The following is a 26,640-nucleotide window of genomic DNA, read 5'->3' as shown; positions in this document are numbered from 1 at the left end:
TTAAGAGGATGTTGAAAGCGGGATACAATGGATAGTACATATTAGAGCATAACCTTATCAGAAAGTACAAAAGCAGTTATCATGTTTTATGGTTATCAGCTTACCTCAGTTACATTATACAATCTTTCAATTAGTAGGTTTATAGTTATACAGTATGCCAATATTCAGTTATTCAGTTACCGGATCTCTAATTTTCAGTGTATCCAAATTCTGGTGACTTGTGAGTATACAGTAATGCCTATGGTTGCTAAAAGAAAAGGTAAGTAACAAATATAGCAATATATTTGCATGTTTTAGGTCCGAATTTAAGACTCAAGACTCGCCGGATGGTGGAGAAAGTGATTTATCAGATAATTGTATACCATGAAGGACATGTTTGTGTACGATAGTATATCCGTATGTGTTTTACCTCATCCAACAATTTCATTTTAATTCTTGGAAATGGAGCCACAGGTTGGATGATGATAGTTCAGATGCCAGACCCTACAGTGTAACATGTTAAGAATTTAATCGTAGTAGGCATAGATTGATCATTATAGTTTTGGACACAAAAGAGCCTAAGGGCAAAATAAATAGGAGTCAGAAACATTTGCTATTACCCAAGATGTGTCTTTTGTACGATTCATGCATATGACTAAGAAGATATGATGTACAAAATGAGAATCAAGAGCAGCCGATATTGAATTTCAGGGAGTGATTTTAAGTTGTTCAGATTAATTCATATTAGAACTAGAAAGTACCACGTTAGTAAGTTACTATAAGCAGCAGCTATGATTGTGAGATAAAGGATATGACAGCCTCCCTTAAGTTATGTAACTAAGTTTTTACCCCGGATGTTTATAGTCTGATATGATTTTGAAGTGTATAGAAAGTTTGGTGCTAGATATTCCAATTTCATTTAAGACAGATGAAATTTCCCCAAGTACAATCCATGTACATAATTCAAAAAAAAAAAAGATAGTATGTGACCGTAAAATAGGGTCGGATGGTGAGGGAATTTAGGAATAACCTTATGATTCACTTTAGTTATTCAAAGCAGAACAAGAAAATACGATGCTAGCAGGTGGTTAGTAAAAGGATAGTAAGTAAGTTTTGAGTAGATACAACAAATTAGCAATTTCAGCAGAGCTAGTAGAGGTACAATTTGATATACTTAGTCAGGTTAACACTAGTAAGTAGGTAAAAGTTTAAAACCCCGAACGCGTGTTAGAACCCAAAGTGTTTAAGTTAAAACCGAAGTACAGTGACAGTGGGGAAAAAATTAGATAGCAGTAAGAGAGCAAACTACAGAAGAATAGCCTTTAAGAATTATCGAAAAAGGGTCTCCTCAGGATTGACAGTGTGAGCAGAGTTAAATCATTTAAGATTGTGTATGATAGTTGTGAATACATCAACTTTCCGTTTATGTAAGTAATTTATTTTTCCTAGTAAGAAAGATTGCTTAGAATATATTGAAAAATGTGTCATTATTGACGTAAAGTGCAAAGAATTGCAGAAGATAAGGAATGTTGTTCGGATCACAACAAAAGACAATTATCCACAAGTATAAGACATTAACCTTTGGCCTAAAGGGGAGTTGTGAAAATCATCAGTAAGTCCAGTTAGAGATTTAAAACCCGAAAAGTTAGTATGGATATGAAAAATGATAAAATTACCACCAGGAATATACCTAGCATGTGTAAGAAACACGAAGTTAGTAGAATGTTCATGAGATTCTAATCTTCGGTGTACTGGTCAAAGACTTAGCTCACATCAATACTATAAGTGTTTACAGGAATTACCTTACAAATATAATCAAGTATGGGAAGTATAGCTCATGATTGAGGCAGACAAGAGAATGTTGGTGAAAGACGTTCACTGCTTAGTCAAGCTAGGAGTTCGACTTCTGGACTCCGAAGATAATGGAGTTGTTGTCCAAAATAGGACTTGTTCTTCCTTAGTAGCGAAGTGATGGAGAAACACTTTGATGATCCCTACTTGTTGTAGCTGAAAGAGGGGATTCACAAGCATGAGACGATGACTTTTGAACAAAGAGGGAGATGATGATACTTTGAGGTACCAAGAATGATTGTGTGTCCAGACATAGATGGACTTAGAAAAAGAGGATCATGTTAGAAGCCAATAATTCCAGGTATTCTATCCACCTAGGTTTCCCAAAGATGTATCATAATCTTAAGGAGATTTTATTGGTGGAACGACATAAAAAAGAACGTCGCAGACTTTGTGGCCAAGTGTCCAAATTGTGACCCAAGAAGCACAAATCCTAGTGTTTTACCATAGAATATACATATCCTTTAACAGAGATGGTAAATATAGACCTTATAATAGGATTATCTCGCTTATTTGAAAAGCATGGTTTGTATAGGCGAAGGTGTAGATCGTCAATTGGTTGGTTTGAAGTTGGCGAAGTAGAGTTGTTAGGACTAGATTTGGTCAACCAGTCTATGGAGAAAGTCAAGTTAATTCAAGAGAATTTGAAGACGGCTCAAAGTTTCCAAAAGTCCTATTCAGATATGCATCGTAGAGACTTAGAGTTTCAAGTTGATTATTGGATGTTTCTAAAAGTTTCGCCTATGAAAGGTGTTATAAGATTTGGGAAGAAAGGAAAGTTCAATCCCAGATACACCAAGCCGTATAGGATCCTACGGAGGATCGGGCAAGTAGATTATGAGTTAGAGTTGCCACCAAAAAAAAATCGCCAGTTGTACACCCAGTATCTCACGTATTATGTTATAACATTCAAGTTTCCAGTATTCAAATCTCATGTCATGATATTTATGTTTCCAGTATTCAGATCTCATGTTAGAACATTCAAGGCAGTTCAGTGCTCAAATACTCATGTCAGTCCAGTAGTAAGATATTCATGCCAGCTTAGTAGTTAGATATTGATGTCAGATCAGTGATCAGATATTCACGTTAGTTCAATCCTCGGATATTCGTTCCAGTTCAGTATTCATATATCCACATTAGTCTAGAATTCACGTATCCATAACAGACAAATATTCATGTGTATGTTTCATGTTATGCATATTACGATGCCCTATGAAGCTAGCGTTATGATCTGTTAGTTGGCAGGTGTTTTGGAGAAATATTGAAGGTAGCTATCCTTCTCATTCAAAACTTATATTATAATCTTCATGTCTTTCAGTATCCAGTCAGCTCAGTGTTCAGTAGCCATTCAATTCAGTAGCTATTTAGTTCAGTATCTCAGCACATTAGTAATCATGTATCCATTCAGTTTAGTATGCATGTATTCATGACAGTACAATGTTCACATGCTTCCATCAGTCCCTTTTTAGGTCTAGAGGAAGCCGTAGTTACAATCAGGACAATCATTCGAGGATGAATGATCCAAAAGGGGAGATAATGTAACACTCCATAAATTCGGATTAGTTGTGGATGTGTTATATGAGTATTAATGTGACCCTTTAGACATTGGAAGTCCTATTGGGATGAGTATGGGTGAAAACAATTGTTTTAAAATCAAGACCGAGAGTGAGGTGCATAAAATTAAATAGAATCGACTAAGTTTATGGTAGGTATGTCTTATAGCCTTAGTTAGTGCAAGGCCATAAAAACTCACGGCCATAGACAGTGCAAGGCCATAAAAACTCAGTGCCACAGAAAGTGCAAGGCACTATCCAGGGCATCATCCTCAGCGCCCCAGATAGTGCAAGGCACTTGGCGCCTCTGAAGGTGCCTTGCACAGTTATTGTGGCACCCCTGACGATGCCTCGTGCCGATGAGGTTTACCCGAGCTATTTTTATTTTCCTCCTCAGCTTTGGGGCATGTTCACTTATTTAAAACCCTTACCTCGTTCCCCCACACACCAAACATGAAAACCTACTCTAGAAAAGGAAGCTCTCAAGAACCTAACTTCCCCAAGGTCCTCCATCATCCAAGGTAAGTTCTAACAATGATTCTAAGTTAATTTCAATTCTCCAACACCTTATTAACATGGCTAAATTCTTCCACACATTAGATATTTGGTTGAGACACCATTGTTGAGAAAGAAAACCCTAGAACCTGAATTTAAAAGGAGTAAACTTCGAAAAGGTAACTATGAATTGATGAGTTTTTGATGAGTTTTTGGGAGAATAGTAAATGGGTTTGATAAAGAGAACCATAAGAACTATGCTAGGGTTTTGGATTGTTGACTTATGATTGTTGTAAACATTTGGGTGATAAGAAATGGCGTTAGTTATATCTATTTGGGATTGTAGAATCACCTAGAATTAGTAGAATGAGAACATGGTGAAGAAAAGACCAATTACTAAGTGCTATGAGGCTTTACGCCCAAAGGGTGTTTGATAGAATTCCTAAGCGACTGAAACATGAGAATTAGTGCTAATATTGGTTCATCTTGATATATATTGATGTAGATTATCGTTGAATAAGGAGACGGACATTGTGATACGCTTAGAAGGACTAGAGTTAAGGTTTGTGAGGCTAATTCTCTATGTTTGGGAATGTTAATAATTCTCCCTACACTACGTTACTACTTGCGTCAGAAATATAGTTAAGCGTAGTTCCTTAAATAGTTCCAGAACTTCTTTTATCTAGCTTCATAACTCGTTCATGACATTCACTCTGAATATTGTGAGCTCAGTGCGTAATCAATATAGACTTGGGTGCCCATAAGTTTCAATCTAGATTACTCAGCATATCATAAATAATTGAAGTTTCAGTTTTCATAATCAGTTCAAGAATACATGTCTCAGTCTAGTCCTACTCAATATTCCAGTATCATGTAACTCAATATGATTCAATATTTCAACATCACATAGTGCAGTATGATTTTCAGTTCCAGAATTTAAATTCCTGAATGTTGAACACCTGTATTTGGGCCTGAGGCCGTAGTTTATCTGCTTTGTGCATATTTTGGCCTGAGGTCATAGTTTATGCTTTATGTATGTTTGGGCCTGAGGCCGTAGTTGATGCTTTATGCATTTTTGGGACTGAGGCTGTAGTTATGTATACGCATATTAGGCCTGAGGCCGTAGCTTGTGCACATATATATTGGGCTTGAGGCCGTAGTTTATTCAGATAAACTGGTTGTTCATCATTCAGAAGAGGGAGTATTCATATCCTTACTTCCTTTGTTTCAGTTATCATTTATCATTTCAGTTTCCGTTCCAACAATAATCATTTCAGTTATTAGTTATCAATTCTCTATTATCAGCTCAGTTTCAATTTCAGCATTTACAATTCTTTCTTTTAGTTACTTTACATACCAGTGTAATTCCAAGTCCAGGGCCTACATCTCACGATACAGGTAATGATTTACAGGTTGATGATTCAGAGCGCTAGGATTATCGTACCAGCTAATTGGTGAGCCCCAGTTCTTTCGGGGCATTATCAGTACATTACAGTCTTTTAGTATTTACAGGCAATCAGTGTTTTTAGTACTTTATTAGAGGTTTCATAGACTAGAGTAACAGTTAGTCAGAGTCACAAGCTTTTCATGTTAAGCAATGTTGACTACAGATATCTTTCAGACTTGTTTTTTTTAATGTTTCCACACTTTGATTTATATCATTCAGACTTTCAGTATATCATCATGTGTTAGTTTATCTTCCACATTCAGTATATTATGATATCATATGTTGCTTCAGCCAGCCAGTTGGTTCGCTCGGTCACATGTAGTCAGGCACCAAGTGTCGTGTTACGTCCATGCCCAGGTTCGGGGCGTGACACATCACATGCTCTACTGATTTTGTTTGTCCTAATGATATTTCTACAGTTCTGTGTTCTCTATTGTCAAAATTGCCTAAGTCTAAGACTTCTAAGATAAGCTCCAACATATATAGTCTATTCTTCCTATGTGCAATCGACTTGAATAAGTTCTGACCCTCTTAAGTGTTGCCTGATTTTTATGTTAAGTTTGAGTTTGTATATTTTCATCTGTCATGAGTTCTTGCGTTGCTTTAGATTTTTTAAATCTTCTTGTGAAAACTGATGTTTACCCAAAATCTCAAATATGCTAAGTCTCTCATGTTTGAAACTAAGTGAATACATGTGAACTATTTTGAAACATGCCCACCAGTTTGGTTGTTTTAACTTTAATATTAAGAACTTTTATTTGACTACAAAGACTAGTTGTGACCATGTCTTTCTTAGACTTCCATGTTGAGTCATTCGTGTAAAAATTGCTACTTGCTATTTTCCTAGAATTAGTTCATGATCATGTCTCATCTAGATTCCCATGCTAAGGCTTACATGTATGAAGTTCCACTTAAGTTATCTTTGGACCATTTTTGCCTTGAATATCTATTTTTTGCCCTTTGTGATTGAGTCTTTGCTATTCTTTGATGTCCAATCTTGTCACTTTGAACCTGATTGATAAATCTGGAAAGCCAAAACATGTGTATACTCTATGCATGTTGTATGTGCCTGTAGGAACTTTGAGTGGTTCTCAAATGTGTTTCTGTTTGTGCGCCTCTGGCTTGGAAACTCTTGCTCTTTGTTAGCTGTAACATTAAGGACTAAATGCCTAGATTTTGAAGTTGTTTGAATGATTTAGTACATGGATTGTCATTTGTATTTTTACGGCTAGTTGGTATTTAATAATGGGTAAGCAAGGCAGTTGTTCTATTATTTGGGTATGGAATGATGGGTTAATTTTGGGCCAGAAGTGTAATGATAGCACCTGGAGTATGGGCATGCTCGTCCATATGGTGTTCTAAGCTTATTTGAAGGCCCATATGTTTCGCTGGTTTACTTTGAATTTGTATTGGGCCTATAATTATTCTATTTGGGTCAGTAATAATTTGTAATAACATGGTGTTCTAAGCTTATTTGAAGGCCCATAATTTGTAATAGAGTCAAATGATCTTATTGCTACTTGTTCATCATGCTTTATTTATGTGTATCACATGTTAATATACAACATGCCTAGAGGCCCTCAACCTCGCGTATTCACTTAGAAATCATGATTTAGGACTATAATTAACTATGTTGTCAATTGGATTCATGACTTGTCTAGAAAGCACGCCTATAGGAACCAACTGATCTCGTTTGTTATTTGTTCGTCTTGTATTATTCCTGCGCATTGCTTGCTGATAGATAGCATGTCTATAGGACCCCCATGTTAAGTAATTGAGACTGTTTATGCCCATACCTCCCTCAACTGTGTTGCGCGCCTAGAAATCATGACTATATGGTCAATAAAAATGAGAATTTGCACCACTCAACTGCTTTATATTTAAAATTATCTAAACTAGATCCTTTAGAATCATTCCTATAGGACTCAAACGATGCAACATGTTCATTCACAGCCCATGTATGAATTCCAAGCCTGATTGCTTATCATTGATCGTCCACATCCCACCAAGTGACCATGCCTTAGGTTAATCAATTCAAAAAGTAAATGTTTGTCTTAGTTCTGATTGGAACACATTTTTGCTTAACCATTCTGCCATTGTCTATCGCTTATATTTGGCAAACTATGTGTATGTGAATCTATGTGTGGAGGTAAACATGAACCCCCTTTGTGCTAATTACATCTTTACATGAAGTGTTATTTTTGTTTCAACTATATGACGCCTAGTTTTCTGAATTTGAGCAGCCTAGATTGAGTCTAGATCCACCTATATAGTGGTCCAATACCTCCTGGACCATAGGCATGCGACGGGGTAGGGACGTGTAGGGCACGACTTAGAATTGAACTAGTGTGCTTTAGGTAAAACTCTTAAAGATAGTAATCGGGTAGCAGGAGATGATAGACTGTGCTCGCTGGATAATATGAGCAACCATTGTACTCGAAAGGGTTGCGAAGTATTATTCATGTTGCACGGGGTGATCCTTTAGGCTAAATAATTTAGCCCCCCCTCCCCCCAATTATGTCTAATTGTTCCTTGTATATTTGCTTGTTGAGAAACCTAGATTTGACTAAGATATATCTTGTAATTTCCAAAGAGTTGTTCCAATTAGTTATTAGTGGACAAATTATTTCCTTTACTTGTGTATGATTTCTTTCAATTAATCATTTTGTCCTATTTCACCTTGATTAGTTAATCAATTACCTAGACTCTTTACTCTCTTTAATTCGCGTGCTCACTTAAAAAATTATAATCCGATAATCCCCACATAGCTTTTAAATTCGGTGGGGAATCATAGCTACGGATCTCGAAGAGTGCCTAATACCTTCTCTTTGAGGTAATTTGAGACCTTACCCGATCTTTGGTGACAGTAACTAGTTATAACAGAGTTATTTCCAAATAGGTGCCCCAACGTACCTCAAAAATCGTTAGGCGACGACTCTTCTCTTTTAATACCCTTTAAAAGAGTTGTCATGTGTCAAAACCCGCTTTCACGAGAAAATGGGGCGCGACAACATAGTGACTCTGCTAGAGAAACATAGGTGCTTACCGTAATGGATTTTGCTTATGTGGATTATTGAATTTCTTGTTTGACTTCTTTCACGTACCCCCCTTTCTCGTCCCCTTTATTTTGCTCAAAATTTCCATATCATGAACCTCATTTTCCCCTCTCCTCTATTTGCTTCGTTCAAATATGTTTTTTTCAAATTTCGTAATTATTTCCTTTGTTTATTTTTTCCCTTTCTCTCTCGCTTATTTTATCGCATTATTTAATTTTGCCTTTATGTGCTTTCACTGTGTAAATTACTTGACTATATGTTATCACTTGCGCATAAGCATGTCTTCAACATCATGTTCCACTTATTCCAATTATCAACATAGCGGCGCTTGATGAGTGTCTCCTCTTTCCATAAATACCCTTGTCAAATTGGAAAGGCTTATTAGCGGTAGATTAGTCGATCAACAGCGCAGTCGACGGTCTCGTGCCTTTCCCTCTCAAATCGTCTACTTGAGATTATCAGTCTAGATCCTTCTAGAAACCTACTCTGATTGAGAATGTGCATGCATCGTGTTAAACCTAGGATGGATCAAATATCCATGGCATATTAAATCTGTTTAGATAAGCCTTGTCCAAAGTCCAAAGGGATCTTTACAATCCCGAGGGACACATTCATGTTATGTACATTACTTGGAGAAAATGTGCCAATGTGTTGATTGTTATCGCGTAATTAATCAAATCAGGGGAGGGAAGGGCTGGCTCTTTTGTTTGATGCAGAAAATAAAGCACGAAATTCCCAGATTCGGCATGGTCTAGAATATCCCACTTCTGTTGATTGATTGGTGGAACGACCTCGCACCATGTGACAGAAATCATGTAAGAAGGGTATTGGATAATTTACCATCCTTGATGGACATTCGGACAAGCAGAGAACTAATTGAGGTTGCCACTATGTTCTGGGATATGAAGAGGGCTGTCTTTCGGTTTGGAAATATGGAGATGACCCCTCTTTTGGAAAAAATTGGAGGTTTCTCCAGACTCCCCTGGGATAATTCGGGTTTGTTGGTGCTAGAAAATTGTACACCTCGTAGTTTTTTGAAAATGGTTGGGAAGAATGATGAGTTGGGTTGCCTGAAGAAGTCCTAAATTTCCTTTGACTTTTTGTATGAATGGTATGGACATAGAAAATTGTACTGCTTGTATCATGAAGAATTGGCCATCACCTCTATTGGATGGGTTCATCGTCGAGTTTATGTCTTCATAGTGTGTTTTCTAGGTTTGCTGATCTTCCCAATGCAATGAGGGAAAATTCACACTCGTTTAGCCATAGTTTTCAGGACCATGATGGAAGGAATTGAGGGAAAAACTACACTATTGTTCCTATAATACTAGTTGAGATGTACCGAGCCTTGGACCGATGCAAGCACGGGGCTAGTTATTTTAAGGGATTCAATCTCCTGTTACAAGTTTGGTTGTTAGAACATCTCCAAAGAGGCGAATACCATCAGGAGTTCCATCACAAGCCAATTAATGACTATATTGCCAACCATCACCCAAAGAAGATGACATTCGCTCCTGAAAGATTTGCTAGGCCTGTGAATGCTGAGGGATTGGTACGCCTTTTCAACAATCTGACTAACGAACGGGTACACTGGATATTTGAGTGGTTTACCAGCAAGGAGTTCATAATCTGATAGAAGAAGTCCACCCATTTGGTGTTGATTGAATTATGAGGCATTTACCCTTATGCTCCAATAAGGGTGATGAGGCAAGCTGGGAGGAAGCAGGTTATACCCCAAGTAGCCAACATGACATAGTATAAGGCAGACTTCAAGGGGATGTCATTCCATTCAAGTTCGAGGCTCAACACATGTGGAATTAAAAGATCATTGTAGATGGAGAGACTATATAGCCCGATAGGTATCATGTTGGGAACATGTATTACTACCTTTCATGGCTAGAAGATGACATAACCGGGGATGTCAAACCGGGATCAAGCTGAAGGGAAGGATCATAGATGACGAGGCTGAAGCTTAGGTAAAATACAAGAGGTTGCACAAGAGGGTCTTCTTATCTGAGGCCAACTTGGAACAACATATGACTAACATGGAAGCAATAAGGGAATGGAAAGAGATAGAAAACAAATTGACAGAGAGGTTGGAGCACTTAGAACAAGCGTTAATGGAGTTAGAGGACAAAATAAGGAAGAGGTTCTAGGACTGCCAGGGTATGGGCTATGACGAAGGAGGAAAGCTAGCAATCGCTTACTTGCTGCTCGACATGAGTGACCTTGGGACGTGATCGATGGGGCCAAGAAGGCTGGACCAAGTAGAATAGGAGAGTTTTCTTTTATTGTTTTATAGTTAGATTTCATTTAGAGTCGATGTAATAAGGCTTTGTGCCATTAGTAACTCTATATCAATATTTCGATTTATTAATAGATTGGTTTGATTTATTTTTGCATTAATTGGATGAAGCAACGTTGGCACAAATTTCTCCAAGTTTATTTGTCTCTTAGTCCTGCCTCGGGCACAACGACGTCCCCAAATTAGGACGTGAACCATTGCATGCCTTATATGCTATCTATTTAAATACCACAAGACTATTTTGTTCCGCCTTACTGACTTGATTACCTTCTTTTTTGCTTTCTTTTGATTATTCCCATTCCCGAAGGTTGGTTTGTGCACTCTAGAAATATCAACATACCATACCAGATCTAGAGGTCCTCTACCTTCTCCCCCTCCTAACGATATCAAAAGCAAAGGTAAAGGAAAGATGGACGATTTGAGTGGCAACAGGATAGACAACGCACCTTTGGCAGAGAATGTGGAAACTTCAGATGGAAAAAGTACACCGGGGCAGAACGAACTGGTTTTGCAATTAGAGCAAAAGATTTTGGAATTACAAGGCAAACTCGAGCAGGTACGCAACCTTGCTAACCTATCCCTCACCTTAAACATCCCTGATATCAATCACCAAAATACCACCACAACCCCGAAGTATGATCCTCCTACTTTCAGTGGTACAGCTTCTGAGGATACATAAGGTTTTCTGGATCAGTGTCACCGTATTCTGCGCACTATGAGCATAGTTGAGATGAGCGGAGTTGACCTTACTACTTTCAAGCTGATGAGGCCAGCATTTAGATAGTGGCAGGCTTATGAGGAGAGTAGGCCAGTTGATGCAGTACCACTTACTTGGGCTCAGCTCACTGATCTGTTTCTGAGGGAGTTTATCCCACAGACCCTCAGTGATGCATTGTGCATCGAATTAGAGCATTTATGCCAGGGGGCCGTGACAACGTCAGAGTATGCTATGAGGTTTGCTGAGTTATCTCGTCAAGCACCTGCTTTGGTTCCACTATTAGGGAGAGAGTCCACATATTTATTGAGGGACTCGGTTCTCAGATATAGAATGGCATGGGAGTTGGAGATTGATACTTCATTTCATCATGTTGTGGATATTTCTAGGTGGTTGGAGAATATTCATGGCCAGGAGAGGGATGCCTCTCAAGGTTTTGGAGCATTTAATAGATTATATTCTTCAGCTCTGAACCAACATGGCACGGGCTCTGTCAGTCGGCCAGTCCAGTCCGCACTTCAAGTTACCTGTAGTGCTCCGGCTAACCAGGGACCCCAAGGTACTCGTATCGGACAACCATCTTTCAGTTTTCCTACTGCATGGGGTTCTTACAACAGTTATTCCAGTCATCGGGCATAGACTTAGTACACGCAGCCATGCCCAAGAGGGGTTGTTATGAGTGTGGTGATACTAGGCACATCATGAGAGATTGTCCCAGACTCCAGAGAGGTGGACTTCATCAAAGTACTCAGGCTATGGATTCCACTCCAGTTTCAAATCCACCTGCACACTCATCTAGAGGTGGAGGACATGCGGGTAGAGGATGTCCTAGAGGGGGAGGTCAGGCCCATTGTTATGATTTTCCTTGTAGGACCGAGGCTGTTGCACCAGATGATGTCGTTGTAGTTATGGTTCCGATTTTTCATTAAGATGCATCAATTTTATTTGATCTAGGTTCTATTTATTTGTATGTGTCATCTTATTCTGCTTCATGTTTAGATATGCCTCGCGATTCATGAGTACCCATGTTTATGTCACGACCCAAACTGGAGGGCCATGACTGATACCTGGGCCATACCTGCCGAGCACCAACATATATTTTATTTAACCTTTCTTATTATCTATAAGGGCCGACGAGATCAACATAACTAGACATGAATCATAAAGAACAAACAATGACAGATAATAGCATGAATATATATAACATGGGCTAACAAGGCCGTCATGAAGCTATATATAAGTTATAAGCAGGCAAGGCTGCCATGATAGACTATACAACAAAAACCAGCCGACAAGGCTATCCAATATTATACATGAGATGACACATGTCTATGAGCCTCTAAAGGAACATAAGTGTTGTAACATTGCCTGAACAGGGCTCCGACATACCCGTAATGTCTATAACAAAAAATACATACCAAGACCACGACAAGTCCGGAGAAGTTAGTTCACTCGGTCATATGTAGTCAGTCAATGGGTGTTGTGTTACGTCTAGGCCCAGGTTCGGGGTGTGACATACAGCATCGATAAATAAAAGGGACATCAATACAAATAAAGTACTGAGTATGTAAGGCAAGAAGCATAAATAAGAACAGTAATGTAAAGAGGGATAGAAAATATACAACCTGTAACATCTGAGTGCCTCTGAGAGCGACTGACATGAAATATTCAGCTCTTTTTTTTCTCTCTCTCTATCTTCTGTATTCTGTCTGTCTAAAAACTCTCCTCCCAAAATCTGATCAAGTTTCTCTATTTATATCTCTCGGTAAAAACGTACCCTACCAGCATAAGGCTCAGTAGAATCGTACCTGGCCACGTGGAGCTCCGTAAAACCCAACAGATCACTAGTTGCACAATAAGTCCTGTACCCAACCGACTATAGCGCAGCTCAGTAGAGTAAAATAGATACATATATATAATGCATGTTGGACTCATGGAATCACGTTCTAAACCTTTCGGAGTGACATAAAGTCGGTAACCTCCGTATTCGTTATTAGAGTTAATTCGTCATCATGAATCTTATAGGAATCAGGAAATACCAACAACATTTGATACACAAGAATAAGATAAGCAACATCAACATCAATCTTTCCATAAAAAGGGAAACAATGTGAGTATTGCTAGATTCTAAGAGTGGAGTATCTTTGAAAGCTCATTCGTTACATTATGTACAATCGGAGTCGAGCAAAAGAAGGAAAGATATAGCCTCACATACGTTGTATATACTTTCCAACCTCAAGCTATGCAAATGTCGCGTCTCCTCAATCTATAATAAGAGAAATGATACTATCGTTATTGTTTAAACGTCGTAACTATTATATATCGACCGCAACCTATTTTACGACAAAACGGACAATACCTACCCTATTTACATGACTTCCCACAAGTTACAATAATTACCAAATAGCCCAAACAACAACAATAATAATCATATTAAGCCTCCCAAAACAGTCAACCAATCAACAACATTACTAACAAGACTTTCGATAGATATCTCACAAGTTCTAGCATCAACGACTTAGCCGAAACTTGGATAAGCTTAAATACATGTAGAGTAAGAAGTTCCTTACCTTTACGCAGAGATAATAACTCCAATTTGAGCTTACTTCACCACAAAATATGCTTCCAATGCAGCCACAAGAACAAGGAAGCGAAACTAGCAATCAATTCGGGTTTCTCGGCACTACAATCACTTTGGAAGACTTGAAATCACCTAGGGTTGATATGAAAACCTTGGGAGAGTATTTTACAAAACTTAAACCACTTTAAACAACCCCCCACACGAGATGGAACCACACCAAAATCAGCAATAACAAGAAGAACAAGAAACTCACTAACGTCATCGGACTCCCGACACTTGATTTGTGTTATTTGCCCTTTGTCTGGGTCTTGGATCATGAGATATCTTTGAGAGAAATTTTTTAGGTGTCTAGGGTATGAAGAGAGTGAAGCATAATGAGTTAAAATGGGATGTAGGCATCACATATATATATATATATATATATATATATATATATATATATATATATATATATATATATATATCAAGATATGTCAACCGCCTAAGTGGATCCCATAGGGAGCTACTTGTGCAGTCTCGCAAAAATGCAAATATTTCTCTTCTCCTACATCGTATCGATAAACGGTTTAATGTTTTGAAAACTAGATGTGTAGATATTCAATTTGGTGGGTGGATCACCTCGTAAATCAAAGTACATTGATAGAAAAGCTCAGTAATATTAGACCTAAATTTTTAGTAGAATTATGAACGTAACTTGGGACAACTTTTGTCGACTTTTATTTCATAAATTGCTGGACTTAAAAACTTATGCTACGGATATTATATGATTCAAATACCTTAAAATACGACCTCCTTATAATATTAAGCACCCTTAGTTTTACCCCAAAAGTACGGGTTACAACATCCTTGATTCGTTTAACTTCTAACTTTTAATACTTGTTTGCCACTCTTATACACCCTTGTATCATTTAAGACCAATAGGATTAACTTCTTATCATCACCAAGATAATCTCTTCTCGAATTTATGTCGACTAACTTACGACGTGATTTAACGTACGCAAATATGGGTTGTAATAGTTTATGTGTCTACGCATGTTGGGGGATTCAATTGTGGTAACCGTGTCTATCGTTCTTGTTTTGCCACTATTGGAGGTTGTGAGACTAGGGTTGATTTGATGTTACTCGATATGGTGGTCTTTGACGTGATTCTGGATGATTTGGCCATGACATGCGATTGAGGTGCTCTATAGTCATGGGGAGTTCATTGCGTGTTGTGATTTTGTTCTACGGGAATGAATTAGTTAAAGGTTTTCAGTTGTCGAGATGTTTATCCTACTTGTTGTTCCAGGTTGAGGATGGGATCCTTGTAATCCTTGTGGATCGGTATGTTTGGATAGGGCTATGTGCCGCTGTGGAGTTATGTTAGGATGAGATTCTTCGTGGTTGTTGCATGTGTTTTGCTTCTTCCTTGTGGGATGGATTCATAGTATGGTGCTGATGGGGAGTTGTACCCATTGGACTTGTTGGATAGTTCTCTCATGTGTTTCTTTTTCCATCTTCGGTTATATGTGGGTTGTGCTTGTAGGGTACAGGTTGCGATATTTGTGCCTAGGTGGCAATTGGTGTGGCTTGTTGGTCGGGTGAGTGATTATGAGTTTTCACATGTTTCTTATATCATTATCAGTGTTGTGAAAGTAACAAGGTTCTAGTTGATATAAGGATATTTACCGGTACCGGATTTGATAATGGGTAGCTATTGTGATTGGAGGTACTGCTATGGGCATATGGGCGATGAATTACATTGTGTGGTTATACCATGTGAGCATACTTATGATTTTTAGCAGGTGGTTGAGGTTGACACAATGTGTATATGTGAGGATCGAGTTTTAGGAGGAGGCTTGGGTGATGAGATTAGGATCTAAGGATTGTGGACTAAGACTAAAGGTAGTGTTGACAGACTTATATGGATTAAGTTGACATGGGATCAACTGTTTGTATGTGTATGGTAAGTTTATACAATAATTTGATGGCTTTGGAATGACTTTTGGCATGTTCGAGGACGAATATTTGTTTAATAGGGGAAGAATGTACCGACTCGGCCAGTCATTTTGAGCTTTAGTATTCCTTTTGGTGGTTTGAGATCTTGAGTAGCTTCATGTGATGTGTTGTGACGTGTGTGTATGGTTGGCTTCGATTATCGAGTGATTCAGAATTGATTTGGAAGAATGATTTTCATTTTAGAAATTTTAAATTGGAAGAGCTGACCAAGTTTGTCTTACGCGTAATTGATATTGGATTGAAGTTTTGATAGATCTGTTAGGTCTGGATGGTGATTTCGGACTTAGGCATATGTCCGGATTTGGATTTGGATTTGGAGTTTTTTAGGTTGTTTTGGCTTGAATTGGCCAAAGTTGGAAAGTTGAAGGTTTAGAAGGTTGATAGGCTTGACTGAGGGTTGAATTTATTGATATCGAGTTTGGATTGTGGTTTCGAGATTTGGTATAGGTCTGTCGTGTCATTTGGGACTTGCATGCAAAATATGAGGTTATTCCGAGTTGATTTGGCATGGTTCGATATGAGTTTTAGAAGTTGAAAGTTCATTAGGCTTAAATTGAGGTATGATTCGTAGTTTTGATGTTGTTCGGTGTAATTTGAGGCCTCGAGTAGGTTCGTGTTATGTTTTGGGATTAGTTGGTGTGTTTGGACGGGGTCCCCGGGGCCTCGGGTGTGTTTCGGATGGGCTATGGGGCATTTCCTCATGTGTTGAACTATTGTTTCTGATGTCTGGTGATTCCTTCATCGAGATCACGACCAACGAGTCACATTCGCGGAGGACATTTTGGCATTTTGTAGGTTTGTACTTTATGTTTGCGAAGAAGGGGACGCATTCGTAAAGCTTTGGGGATGTAGTGCATTGCGATCGCGAGCTGGGAGACGCGATCGCGTAGAAGGATAGGCGGGATGGGGCATCTGGCTTTTGGTCTTCGCGTTCAGGGGCGTCAAGGCGTATTCACGTAGGCGCGTTCGTGACTGAGATGTCGCATTCACGTAGAAGGTTTTGGCAGCTGGGTGAATTTGTTCTTCGCGATCGCGAAGGTATTTCCGTGATCACATTATGTATACATGGGCATCCCTATTTAATATTATATTTCGAGGGCGTTTGTTATTTATCACATGTTAAGTTAGAGAGCTTGATTTTGGGCTATTTTGGAGGGGATTTTCACGATTTGGATTGGGGTAGGTATTTTTTATTTGCTTATATTTCATGATTTCAACCTTGAATCTAGCGATTGTTTGTTGATTTGGATTGAAGAAATTCGGGATTTTAGAAAAAACTTTTCTAAAACTAATTTGATGATTTGAAAGTCGATTTGAGGTCGGAATTGGATGAAATTTGCATGGTTGGATTCGTATTTGGATGGGTGTTCGGGAATTTATGAGTTTTGTCGAGTTCCTAGGTGCGAGCCCATGATTGACTTTGCATAATTGAGCCAAGATCGTAGCTTTATCATTTGGGCTTGTTTTCTATGGCTTTTATTGATATTATTAAGTCATTTTAGCTAGATTTGAGCTGTCTGGAGGTTGATTCACGCGGAAAGGGATTTTGAGAGTACTGATTTGGTTTGTTTGAGGTAAGTATCTTGCCTAACCTTGTGTGGGGGAAAACCCCTTAGGATTTAGTCTAATTGCAATGTGAACGACGTGTACATAAGGTGATGAGTGTGTGCACGGGCATATGTGTTGGTTATGACTAGATTTGACCCGAGGTTTCTTTTATTGATTTGGCTTGATGGAGAAGTCTTTGTTTTATGTGATGTCACTTTGATCGTTTACTTGAGTTTATATTCCATGAAAGAGATCATATTTTATTCCTTATTTGGCCAAGTGTGAGATTCTTGATAATTTGAGGTAGCTTTCATGCTTTTATGTTGAACACCTCTCCGCACTTCTATATTACTGACATGTCCTGGTGCAATTTGATGATAAGTTGTGAGCTTATAACGTGACAAAGCTCAGATACTACAGTCTTGTGATATTGTGGCATATGTGGACTTGTTGTGTGGATTGATTATTATTGCGCGGAGTATAAGGGTGGCATTGTTTGATTGTGAGAAGCGATACGGGTGGCTATTCATATACTATCTGGGCCGAGTGATACTGGTGGCTATTGTGTTACTGTCTGTGTGGAGCGATAGAAGTGGCTATTATGTTATTGTCAAGGCGGAGCGATATGGGTGACTATTGATATATTGCCAGGGCGGAGCGATACGGGTGGCTATTGATATATTATCTAGGAGGAGCGATACTAGTGGCTATTATGATATTGTCAATACGCTGAGATAAAGGTGACTATGTGGGGATGATATGTGATGGCCTAGAGGCATGTTGTTGTATTCTTTCTTGCGCTTATGACTTCCTCGTGTGCGTCATGCATCTTACGTGATTTGTTGTGTTGTTATCAAGGTACTACTCTGTGTCTCTGTTATTATTTGATGCTTTGGATGCCAAGATGGATTTACCTACGTAGAATTATTATCTCATATTTTGTTGAGACATTGGTAACATAACGGATTGAAATAAAAAGGAGATGTTATCATGCTTTACTCTATTTGATCCTTGATGAATTTCTCTTGAACGTGTTATTGGTAATTTGCACGAGGTCTTTGCCGTGTAGTTGTGTGCGGGTGTGACTTATGATGTGGCACGAGGCCTTTGTCGTGCGAGGTGATTGACAATATGGACACGAGGTTCCATATGTGTGCGATTCTATAGGATGAAGTATTGTTGAAATTGAGCTTTAACTGTATTAAATTGCTATCACTTGTTCTGATAAGATCTCAACTATTGTTTCCTGTTATTCTCCATGTTGCTCATCTTTGATATTATTGCACAGGTTATTTAACTAGTGAGTGTCTTGACTTGAACCTCGTCACTACTCCACTGAGGTTAGTTTTGATACTTATTGGGTACCGACCATGGTGTAATCATACTACACTTCTGTATATTTTTGTGCAGATCTAGGTGCTGGAGATAGCAGATCGGCAGTGAGAGTTCTTTGATCGTGAGGATTCAAGGTAGAGCTTCTTTGATCATCACAGTCCCTTGGAGTCCTTTCCTTACGTTTATGCTGTCAGTTCTCTATCCAAATAATATTGTATTTTGAGTTAATTTTATGTATTCAGTTAGCGTTCACGACTCTATACTTTCTAGTTCTGGCATATGTAGTGATTATCGTCATGTTGGCTTGTATCACCGTTATTTTCGCATTTATGTTTACACCTGTTCAGTATATCATATTTGTAATGCTTTAAAAATTGATAAGTGCTTACCTAGTTCTAGAGACTAGGTGCCATCACGATTCACAAGGTGGGATTTTGGGTCGTGACAAATTTTATTAACAAGTAGCATGTAGCAATTCAAGACCTATAGGCATGTTTTCTATTGGCAAGTAGCACATAGGAATTTAAAACCTATAGGTATGTTTTCTACCCTTAATATAAGTTAAATGCTATAGGCATGCTTTCTAAAGGATAGAATACTCGACCCCAACATCCAATATATCCCACATAACTATTTTTACAGGAATTATTATTACAGGCCTAACAGAAAAAGATAAAAGATAAAGATATACACTGGCCACAGGCCCAGTGATATAGTGTAACTAAATACAGTGTGAACCCAGGTGTATCTGGGCCTTCAGAACTTCCAGAAAACGGATGAGGCCCATAAGTTGCACCTACAACCCAGCAACAGTGAAAAATGGCCATGTTGCGTGTGATACTTGACTAATCTTGAAGGCAATACTCACTCAGCCCATACTCTTGACGGTTTTAGAGGACTAGGCTCAACTAGACATACATTCCCTAGAGGCAGACCTTTTAAATGCACATGCTAAACACACAGTGTATGCTTTTAGGAAATGAATCATTCAACGAGATGTGGAGAGGACGACTTCAAACAAACTGCACAAGTGATAAGCTAGGCAATGTGTGTTATACCCTATCATGCTTGTCACTAATTCAAACAAGAAAAAAAAATGAAACCAAGTCTTAATGGACCAAAATTTGCACCAAACGAGTGGCTAAAGATCTATAGGCAGATTCATTACTAACAAGAAAGAGGCAGGTCTTAAGAGGTTGTAGATATCCATTCTTACCATAAAAACTTAAGCATGAATGCACATAAAAAGATGTTTTTCAATTCCAGGCCTTACTAACGATAAAAAACAATAGGAGCAGGATTTTTAGCAAACTTAAGGTCATGGTTAAAGAGCACATGCAAGGCCTCTTGTTAAATAATAGGTGAGATGAATCTGTAAACCATACTCTATCAATCCTAATCAATTTCAATCACATTCTAAGTTTAATAGAAACTAACAAGCTATTGACATGGTAGAACAGTCATCAAAGAGTTACAAGTTAAACACCAAATTCAAACAATATCCTCATCTAGTCGATTGGCTAAATCTAATTATATAAAAAAACAATCGAGCCTAGTCCTGATTATAACAGTAAATATCAACAACTGAACTTCATAAGGTGAACCAGTAGCAAAGATTTCCTACGAGCATGCTTTGACTAAGAAAGTTAAGAAGAGAACATGATTGGAAAACCATTCACGGTAAACTCTACAATTAAGCGGACAAGAGTAAAGTGGAATGGCTAAGGATACTAATCAGCCAAGATGATAACAAGAACAAGTAGTAGAAATTGAAAAGAGTTCCAAATTTTGTTCCCAGAACCTTGAATCCTGGAAAATCAGAGTTCATGAGGACCTCCAGGGATCCCGAGCAGTGCTTATGCCGGGAAAGGTTTAAAAATTGATAACCCGTTGGCCTTGGCTTTCAGCTGGCCACAAATCAGTCAACCAAGTAGTGAAACCAGAGAGCAACAGAGCAACTAGAATCAACGAGTACAAGTGAGAGACGAATGATGTACGACCTAAGGTCTACCTCTAAAAGGGAAATGGGAGAGGGGCTTATATAATACTAGCATTAGGTGAAAAAATAAGGAAAGAAGATCAATCACATGAAAATAAGGGAAAACACCACATGCAAATCGATTTCATGTCGCATTAGGGCAACAAATGGTGCATACCCTATTTGAGCAGGAATCGATAGAGATCTGCTGAATCGAAAAGATATTCCTTTTCTTTTGATGTACATAGCCTGAATCTTGAAAAATCTCAAAAACAGGGTCCATTCGGACTCGATTCATACAAAATACACTTTACATAGAAAGAGCAGTATCAAATATTTTCATCTTTGAGAGGTAAGTACCTAGAAAAGGTGTTAGCAGTTTGGATTCAGAAGAAAAGAAGTCTACAGCTAAGAAGAAGAAGAAGAAGAAGAAAAAACTAGGGCTAAACTATAAAAATTTCATTTCATAACCTCAATCGGATAATTATATTTGACCTGTATCCTCAGCTAACAGACAAAACTATCTAACACCATATAGGGCCCATTCTGCAAATACTAAAATATAAATAAGACATCTTAAGGGACTTAAATGTATTCAAGAGATACTTACACTATTGACCTTCTAATTAACTTAACTACTCGTACAGTTCTTTAAGAAGCTAATATTCTTCCTTAACCTTCTTCTTCTAATTTCATATCAGTCTTTCCCCTTAAGAGCTTCCTTGTCCTCAAGGAAGAAAACTAGGGAAACGAATTCTCATAGCTTGATAGTCTTCCCATGTGGCCTGGTCAAGTGGAAGCTTGTCCCATTGCACCAACACTTGAGTGATTGCCTTATTCCCTTTCTGCACCATGCGCCTATCCAAGATCTTCTGAGGTTGAGGAAAGTAGGGGCTAGAAAGCTCAACTACATAAGGATGGTTGATTATATCAGGTAAGCTATGGCATAACTTCAGCTGGGAAACATGAAAGGTGGGGTGTAACAGCAACTGAGGAGAAAGAGATAACTTGTAAGCAATAGTTCCCACTTTCTGAAGGATTTGATATGGTCCATAGTACCTAGCAGACAACTTAGAAAAATGATAGCCAACCATAGAGACTTGTCTGTAAGGTTGGACTTTTACATACACCCAATCCCCTTGTTGATACTGTTTATTAGACCTGTGCTTATTAGCCTGGTCAGTCATTCTTTGTTGTGCTCTTTGCAAATGGTACTTCAACAACTGCAACTTGAATTCTCTAGTGAGTAAACTTCTATCTACCTCTTCCATAGTAGAGTCTCCAGCAGCATAGGGTAAGTGTAAAGGGGGAGGTTGCCCATATAAAGCTTCATAAGGAGTAAATGGAATGGAGCTGTGGAAGGTGGTGTTGTACCATCATTCAGCTGTGGCCAAGTATAACTGCCAGTCACTTTGAGAATCTGAACAAAAACACCTGAGATAGGTCTCTAAGCATCTTTTGACTACTTTTGTTTGCCCATCTGTTTGGGGATGATAGACAGTAGAGGTGTTAAGGGTGAATCCCATCATTGAGAACAACTCTTGTCATACCTTACTGGTAAATATAGGGTCTCTATTATCCTCAGGTATCCCATGTAGTCTGTGAACATGTTCCATAAATAGTTTTGCTATATCACTGGCTGAGTAAGGATGAGACAGCCCTATAAAGTGTACGTATTTAGTCACCCTATCTACTATCACCCAGATTACTATCTTGCCCTTGGATTTTGGGAGACCCTCTATAAAGTCCATGCTAATGCTGCTCCAAGATGATCCTGGTACCTTGAGAGGTTGCAATAGTCCAGGTTAGGGTGCAGTATCATATTTATGTCTTTGGCAAACATCACAGGCTTTGACATGCTTGTGAACATCTTCCCTCAATTCTTTCCAATGAAATAAAGCAGCTAATTTCCTGTAGGTGTGATCAATCCCTGAATGTCCCCCTACTGGAGTGTCATGCCAAAGTTGAATAATACCCTTTCTTAGTTCTGGATTAGCTCCCACTACTAACCTTCCCTTCTTTCTTAATTGGTCTTGTATCCAAGTGTATCCTTTGGCATCCTCTTCACCCACTTTGAGCTTCTGTATCAACTCTTGTAAGTCAGGATCTTGGTTCCAGCTTTGTATGATCAAGTTTAATAACTCAGTCTTCATAGTTGATAGGGTCATAGAGGTTAATTCTATCATTGGAAGCCTGGACAAAGCATTAGCTGCCTTGTTTTTTTTTTTCCTTTCTTGTACTCAATTGTAAAGTCATACTGCAATAACTTAGTGATCCACTTCAATTGAGTCCCAGTATGCAATTTCTGTTCTAACAAGAATTTAAGGGCTTTTTGATCTATCTTTATCCCAAAGGGTCTTCCTGTTAAGTATTGTGATCATTTGTTCATAGCCATCACTAATGCTAGTAACTCTTTATCATACACAGAGAGTGATTGGTGTTGAGTGGAAAGTCATTTACTGAGAAAAGCAATGGGTTGCCCCTTCTACATCAATACAGCTCCAATTCCCACATTACAAGCATCAGTCTCTACTACAAAGAGCAAGAAAAAATCAGGGAGTGCTAGTACTGGTGCAGTGGTCAACATTTCCTTGAGTCTCTTGAAAGCTCTCACTGCCTTGTCTGCCCATTTGAAATATCTTTCTTGAGCAACTCAGTGAGAGGTTTGCTAACCACTCCATAGTTCCTCATAAATCTCCTATAGTATCCAGCTAGCCCCAAAAACCCCCTCAATTGCTTGACAGAGGTAGGTTCAGGCCAATTCTGTATAGCTTCCACCTTCCTAGGATCTGTAGCTACCCCTTCTACTGAAATGTAATGTCCCAAATATTCAACCTTAGTTGCAGCAAATACACACTTGCTCTTTTTTGCTAACAACTGATTCTGAGCAGGTAATTCAAAGGTGACTCTGAGGTGATGCAAGTGATCCTCCAAACTCTTACTATACACTAAAATTTCATCAAAGAACACTAAGATAAATATCCTAAGATGTTCTTGAAATATGAGGTTCATCAAGCCTTGAAAGCTAGAGGTACATTGGTTAGCCCGAAGGGCATGGCAAAATATTCATAGTACCCAGAGTGTGTCTTGAAGGCTGTCTTAGGAATGTCAGAAGATGCCATCCTAATTTGGTGATACCCTACCCTCAGATCTATTTTGGAGTAGACTTGAGAGCCCCCCAATTCATCTAACAACTCTTCTATAACATGGATGGGAAACTTGTCTTTTACTGTCACTTTATTCAAAGCCCTATAATCAACACATAACCTCCTTGAACTATCTTTGTTCCCTACTAGCACTAGTGGAGAAGCATAGGGGCTTGAGTTATATTGAATAATCCCCTGGTTTAGCATCTCTTGAACCATCTGTTCTATGACATCTTTTTGGATAGATGAGTCTATAGGGTCTAGAGTTAACAGGAGAACTACCCTCTATTACAGGAATATGGTGATCAAACACACCTCTTGAAGGAGGTAATGCTTTTGGTTCTCCAAAGATCCCCTCAAATTCTTCAAGCAACTCCTAAACAAGTACAAGCCCCTCATTCTATTTTTCAGTTAGCTCGAGAGGTTCTGTTTCTGCACTCCTCACCTGAACCATGAAGAACTGTGAGGTTTCTACTGTTGTTTTGTTTAGTGACTTAGCATCAATAGTTTTGAATCTTGGTTGAATTCCCTATAGTGTGAGCAGTTTCCCTTGATACTCAAATTCCATCTGCAGCCTTCTAAAGTTAAATTTGATATCTTCCAAAGGGCACATCCATTGCATTCCCAAAACTACATCATTATTGACAATAGGAAATATTAAGAAATCATCCTGAAATACTGCACCTTGCATCAACCATTTAAATCCCTTGCACATCTTGTCAGTTGAGACCTCTCTCCCATCACCCACTTGTACTAACTGTGGTCTAATCTTGGTGATTTCATATCCTAACCTCACAACACCTTCTTCATCAATGAAATTGTGGGTTGATCCACAATCAATGAACACTTCAAGAGGCTTTTGTTCTGTAAAACCTCTGAGCCTCTGAGTTTTGAACCCCATTGTACCATTGATTGCCTGTAAGGATATATCATAGTTATCCAATGCTTCTGTTAGCATTTCCTTATATTCTTCCTCATACTGTCCTTCTATTGTCTCCTCTCCTTCCTCTATGTATTCTTCAACTCTATCCAGTTCCAGTGAGAATAATTATCTCTTTGCCTTGCACTTGTGACCAGGTACAAACTTATCATCACAGAAAAAACATAGGCCATGGGCCCTCTTTTCATCCATTTCTGCTGGGGTCAGTCTTCTTCTTCTATTAGTATCCATCTTGGCAGTGATAGGTCTCCTGGTAGTGCCTGTACTGCCCTTCTCTAGATTATTCTGACTGTATCCCATGCACATAGATGAATTGCTCAGATGAGTTCCTGAAGAAGTACCCCTATAGCCTTGCTTTGTGCAGCAAAATTAGATTCTTGCATCCTTTCTAGATAGTAGGCTTGGGGTAGAGTGCATGGATTTCCAACCTTTACTGCATTGCTTAGTTCAGGTTTAAGGTTGTTCAGGAAAATACTAATGGCATGCTCCACTGATAGGTTAAGTCTGGTCATGACACTGTTAAAGGCTCTTTGATACTCCTTCACTGACCTTGTGTGCTTGATATTCATGATCTCTGTTATAGCATCAGAATATTCAGCCCAAAGCTATTAGTTAAAGCCCACAGATATTCTTCCCAATTTGGAAGAGGCATTTGCCCCCTACTTCTCATGTATCCTAGGTGCCACTGCAATGCATCACCTTCAAAATGTAATGATACCAGCTTCATCTTTTGTTGGATAGAAATATCTTCCTCTGCAAAGAACTGCTCCACTTTATACAGCCATATTCTTAAGTCATCACTATTGAATTTAGAGAACTCCACCTTAGTATATTTAGTGAAAGGAATGTCGGGTAAAGTCACATTATGGTTGTTCTGGGGTGCTGGATATTGATTGATGGGTGTATTGTGGTAAGGAATGGGAGTGGGCAAATATGGAGTTTGGTGATATAAGGGAGGTGGCATATGTGTCGGTTGAACATTATAAGAAAAAGGGTACTGAGTGTTTTGAGCAAAAGGATTATAAGGAGACTGCATTCCAAAGGTCATCGGATTAGCTTGGTAATACCTACCTTGGTCAGGAGGCATATGAAAGGGCTTCGGTTGACACAAAGGTATTCTAGACTGAGGGATGTTTTGGGAACTAATATTCTGAGTAGGTGAAATATAGTGTTGTTGTGTTTGGTCTGTGTAAGAGGTAGCAAGGTGGTTGTAATTTTGGGGTAGATTTTGGTTGTGCTGAGCATAGCTACCCTGAGGTTGACTATTTTGAACAGCTATAAATTGGGAATTCAGGTTGTTGTTGAAATTGGCCATACCCTGGGAATTGGGGAATTGGGATTGATAGTATTGGATCTAGGGGTTAATGGAATTACCCCCAATTGTATGCAAGTTAGAACTAGGGGGTATAACAGGTACAGAACTTTGCAATGAAATAGTACCCCTCAATGGACCAGTACTTGGTGAAGGAACACTAGTTGAGGGATTCAGTTGATGCGTGTTAACAGAGTTGTGAGCATTCAGAGGAAGAGGAGATGGAATCGTCAGCTCCCCAATCGCTAGTAGAGTACCTGAAGGAGAATACAGTTCACTACCACTGGGAGTGGGGTCTTTGTCTCTTTTCGATCTTTTCCCCCCATTAACAACCTCTTGCAGATCACGCAGAGCCAGATCCTGAGCCTTGAGGACCTATTCCTGTTTTTCCTCGAATTGTT

The 26,640-nt window shown here is 38.8% G+C and overlaps 1 protein-coding gene across 1 annotated transcript; it reads right to left on the bottom strand.

The window, feature by feature from the left end:
• Window positions 1-21,569: 21,569 nt before the first annotated feature.
• LOC107777411 (uncharacterized) lies at window positions 21,570-22,112 on the bottom strand. The gene has a single exon (XM_016597422.2). It carries the CDS (start codon window positions 22,110-22,112, stop codon window positions 21,570-21,572), a length of 543 nt encoding a protein of 180 aa, XP_016452908.2.
• Between the last annotated feature and the right edge of the window lie 4,528 nt (window positions 22,113-26,640).

This window comes from Nicotiana tabacum, chromosome 9 (assembly GCF_000715075.1).
Source record: "Nicotiana tabacum cultivar K326 chromosome 9, ASM71507v2, whole genome shotgun sequence".
Classification (NCBI taxonomy): Eukaryota; Viridiplantae; Streptophyta; class Magnoliopsida; order Solanales; family Solanaceae; genus Nicotiana; species Nicotiana tabacum.
This window is presented reverse-complemented; position numbering and strand designations above follow the sequence as displayed.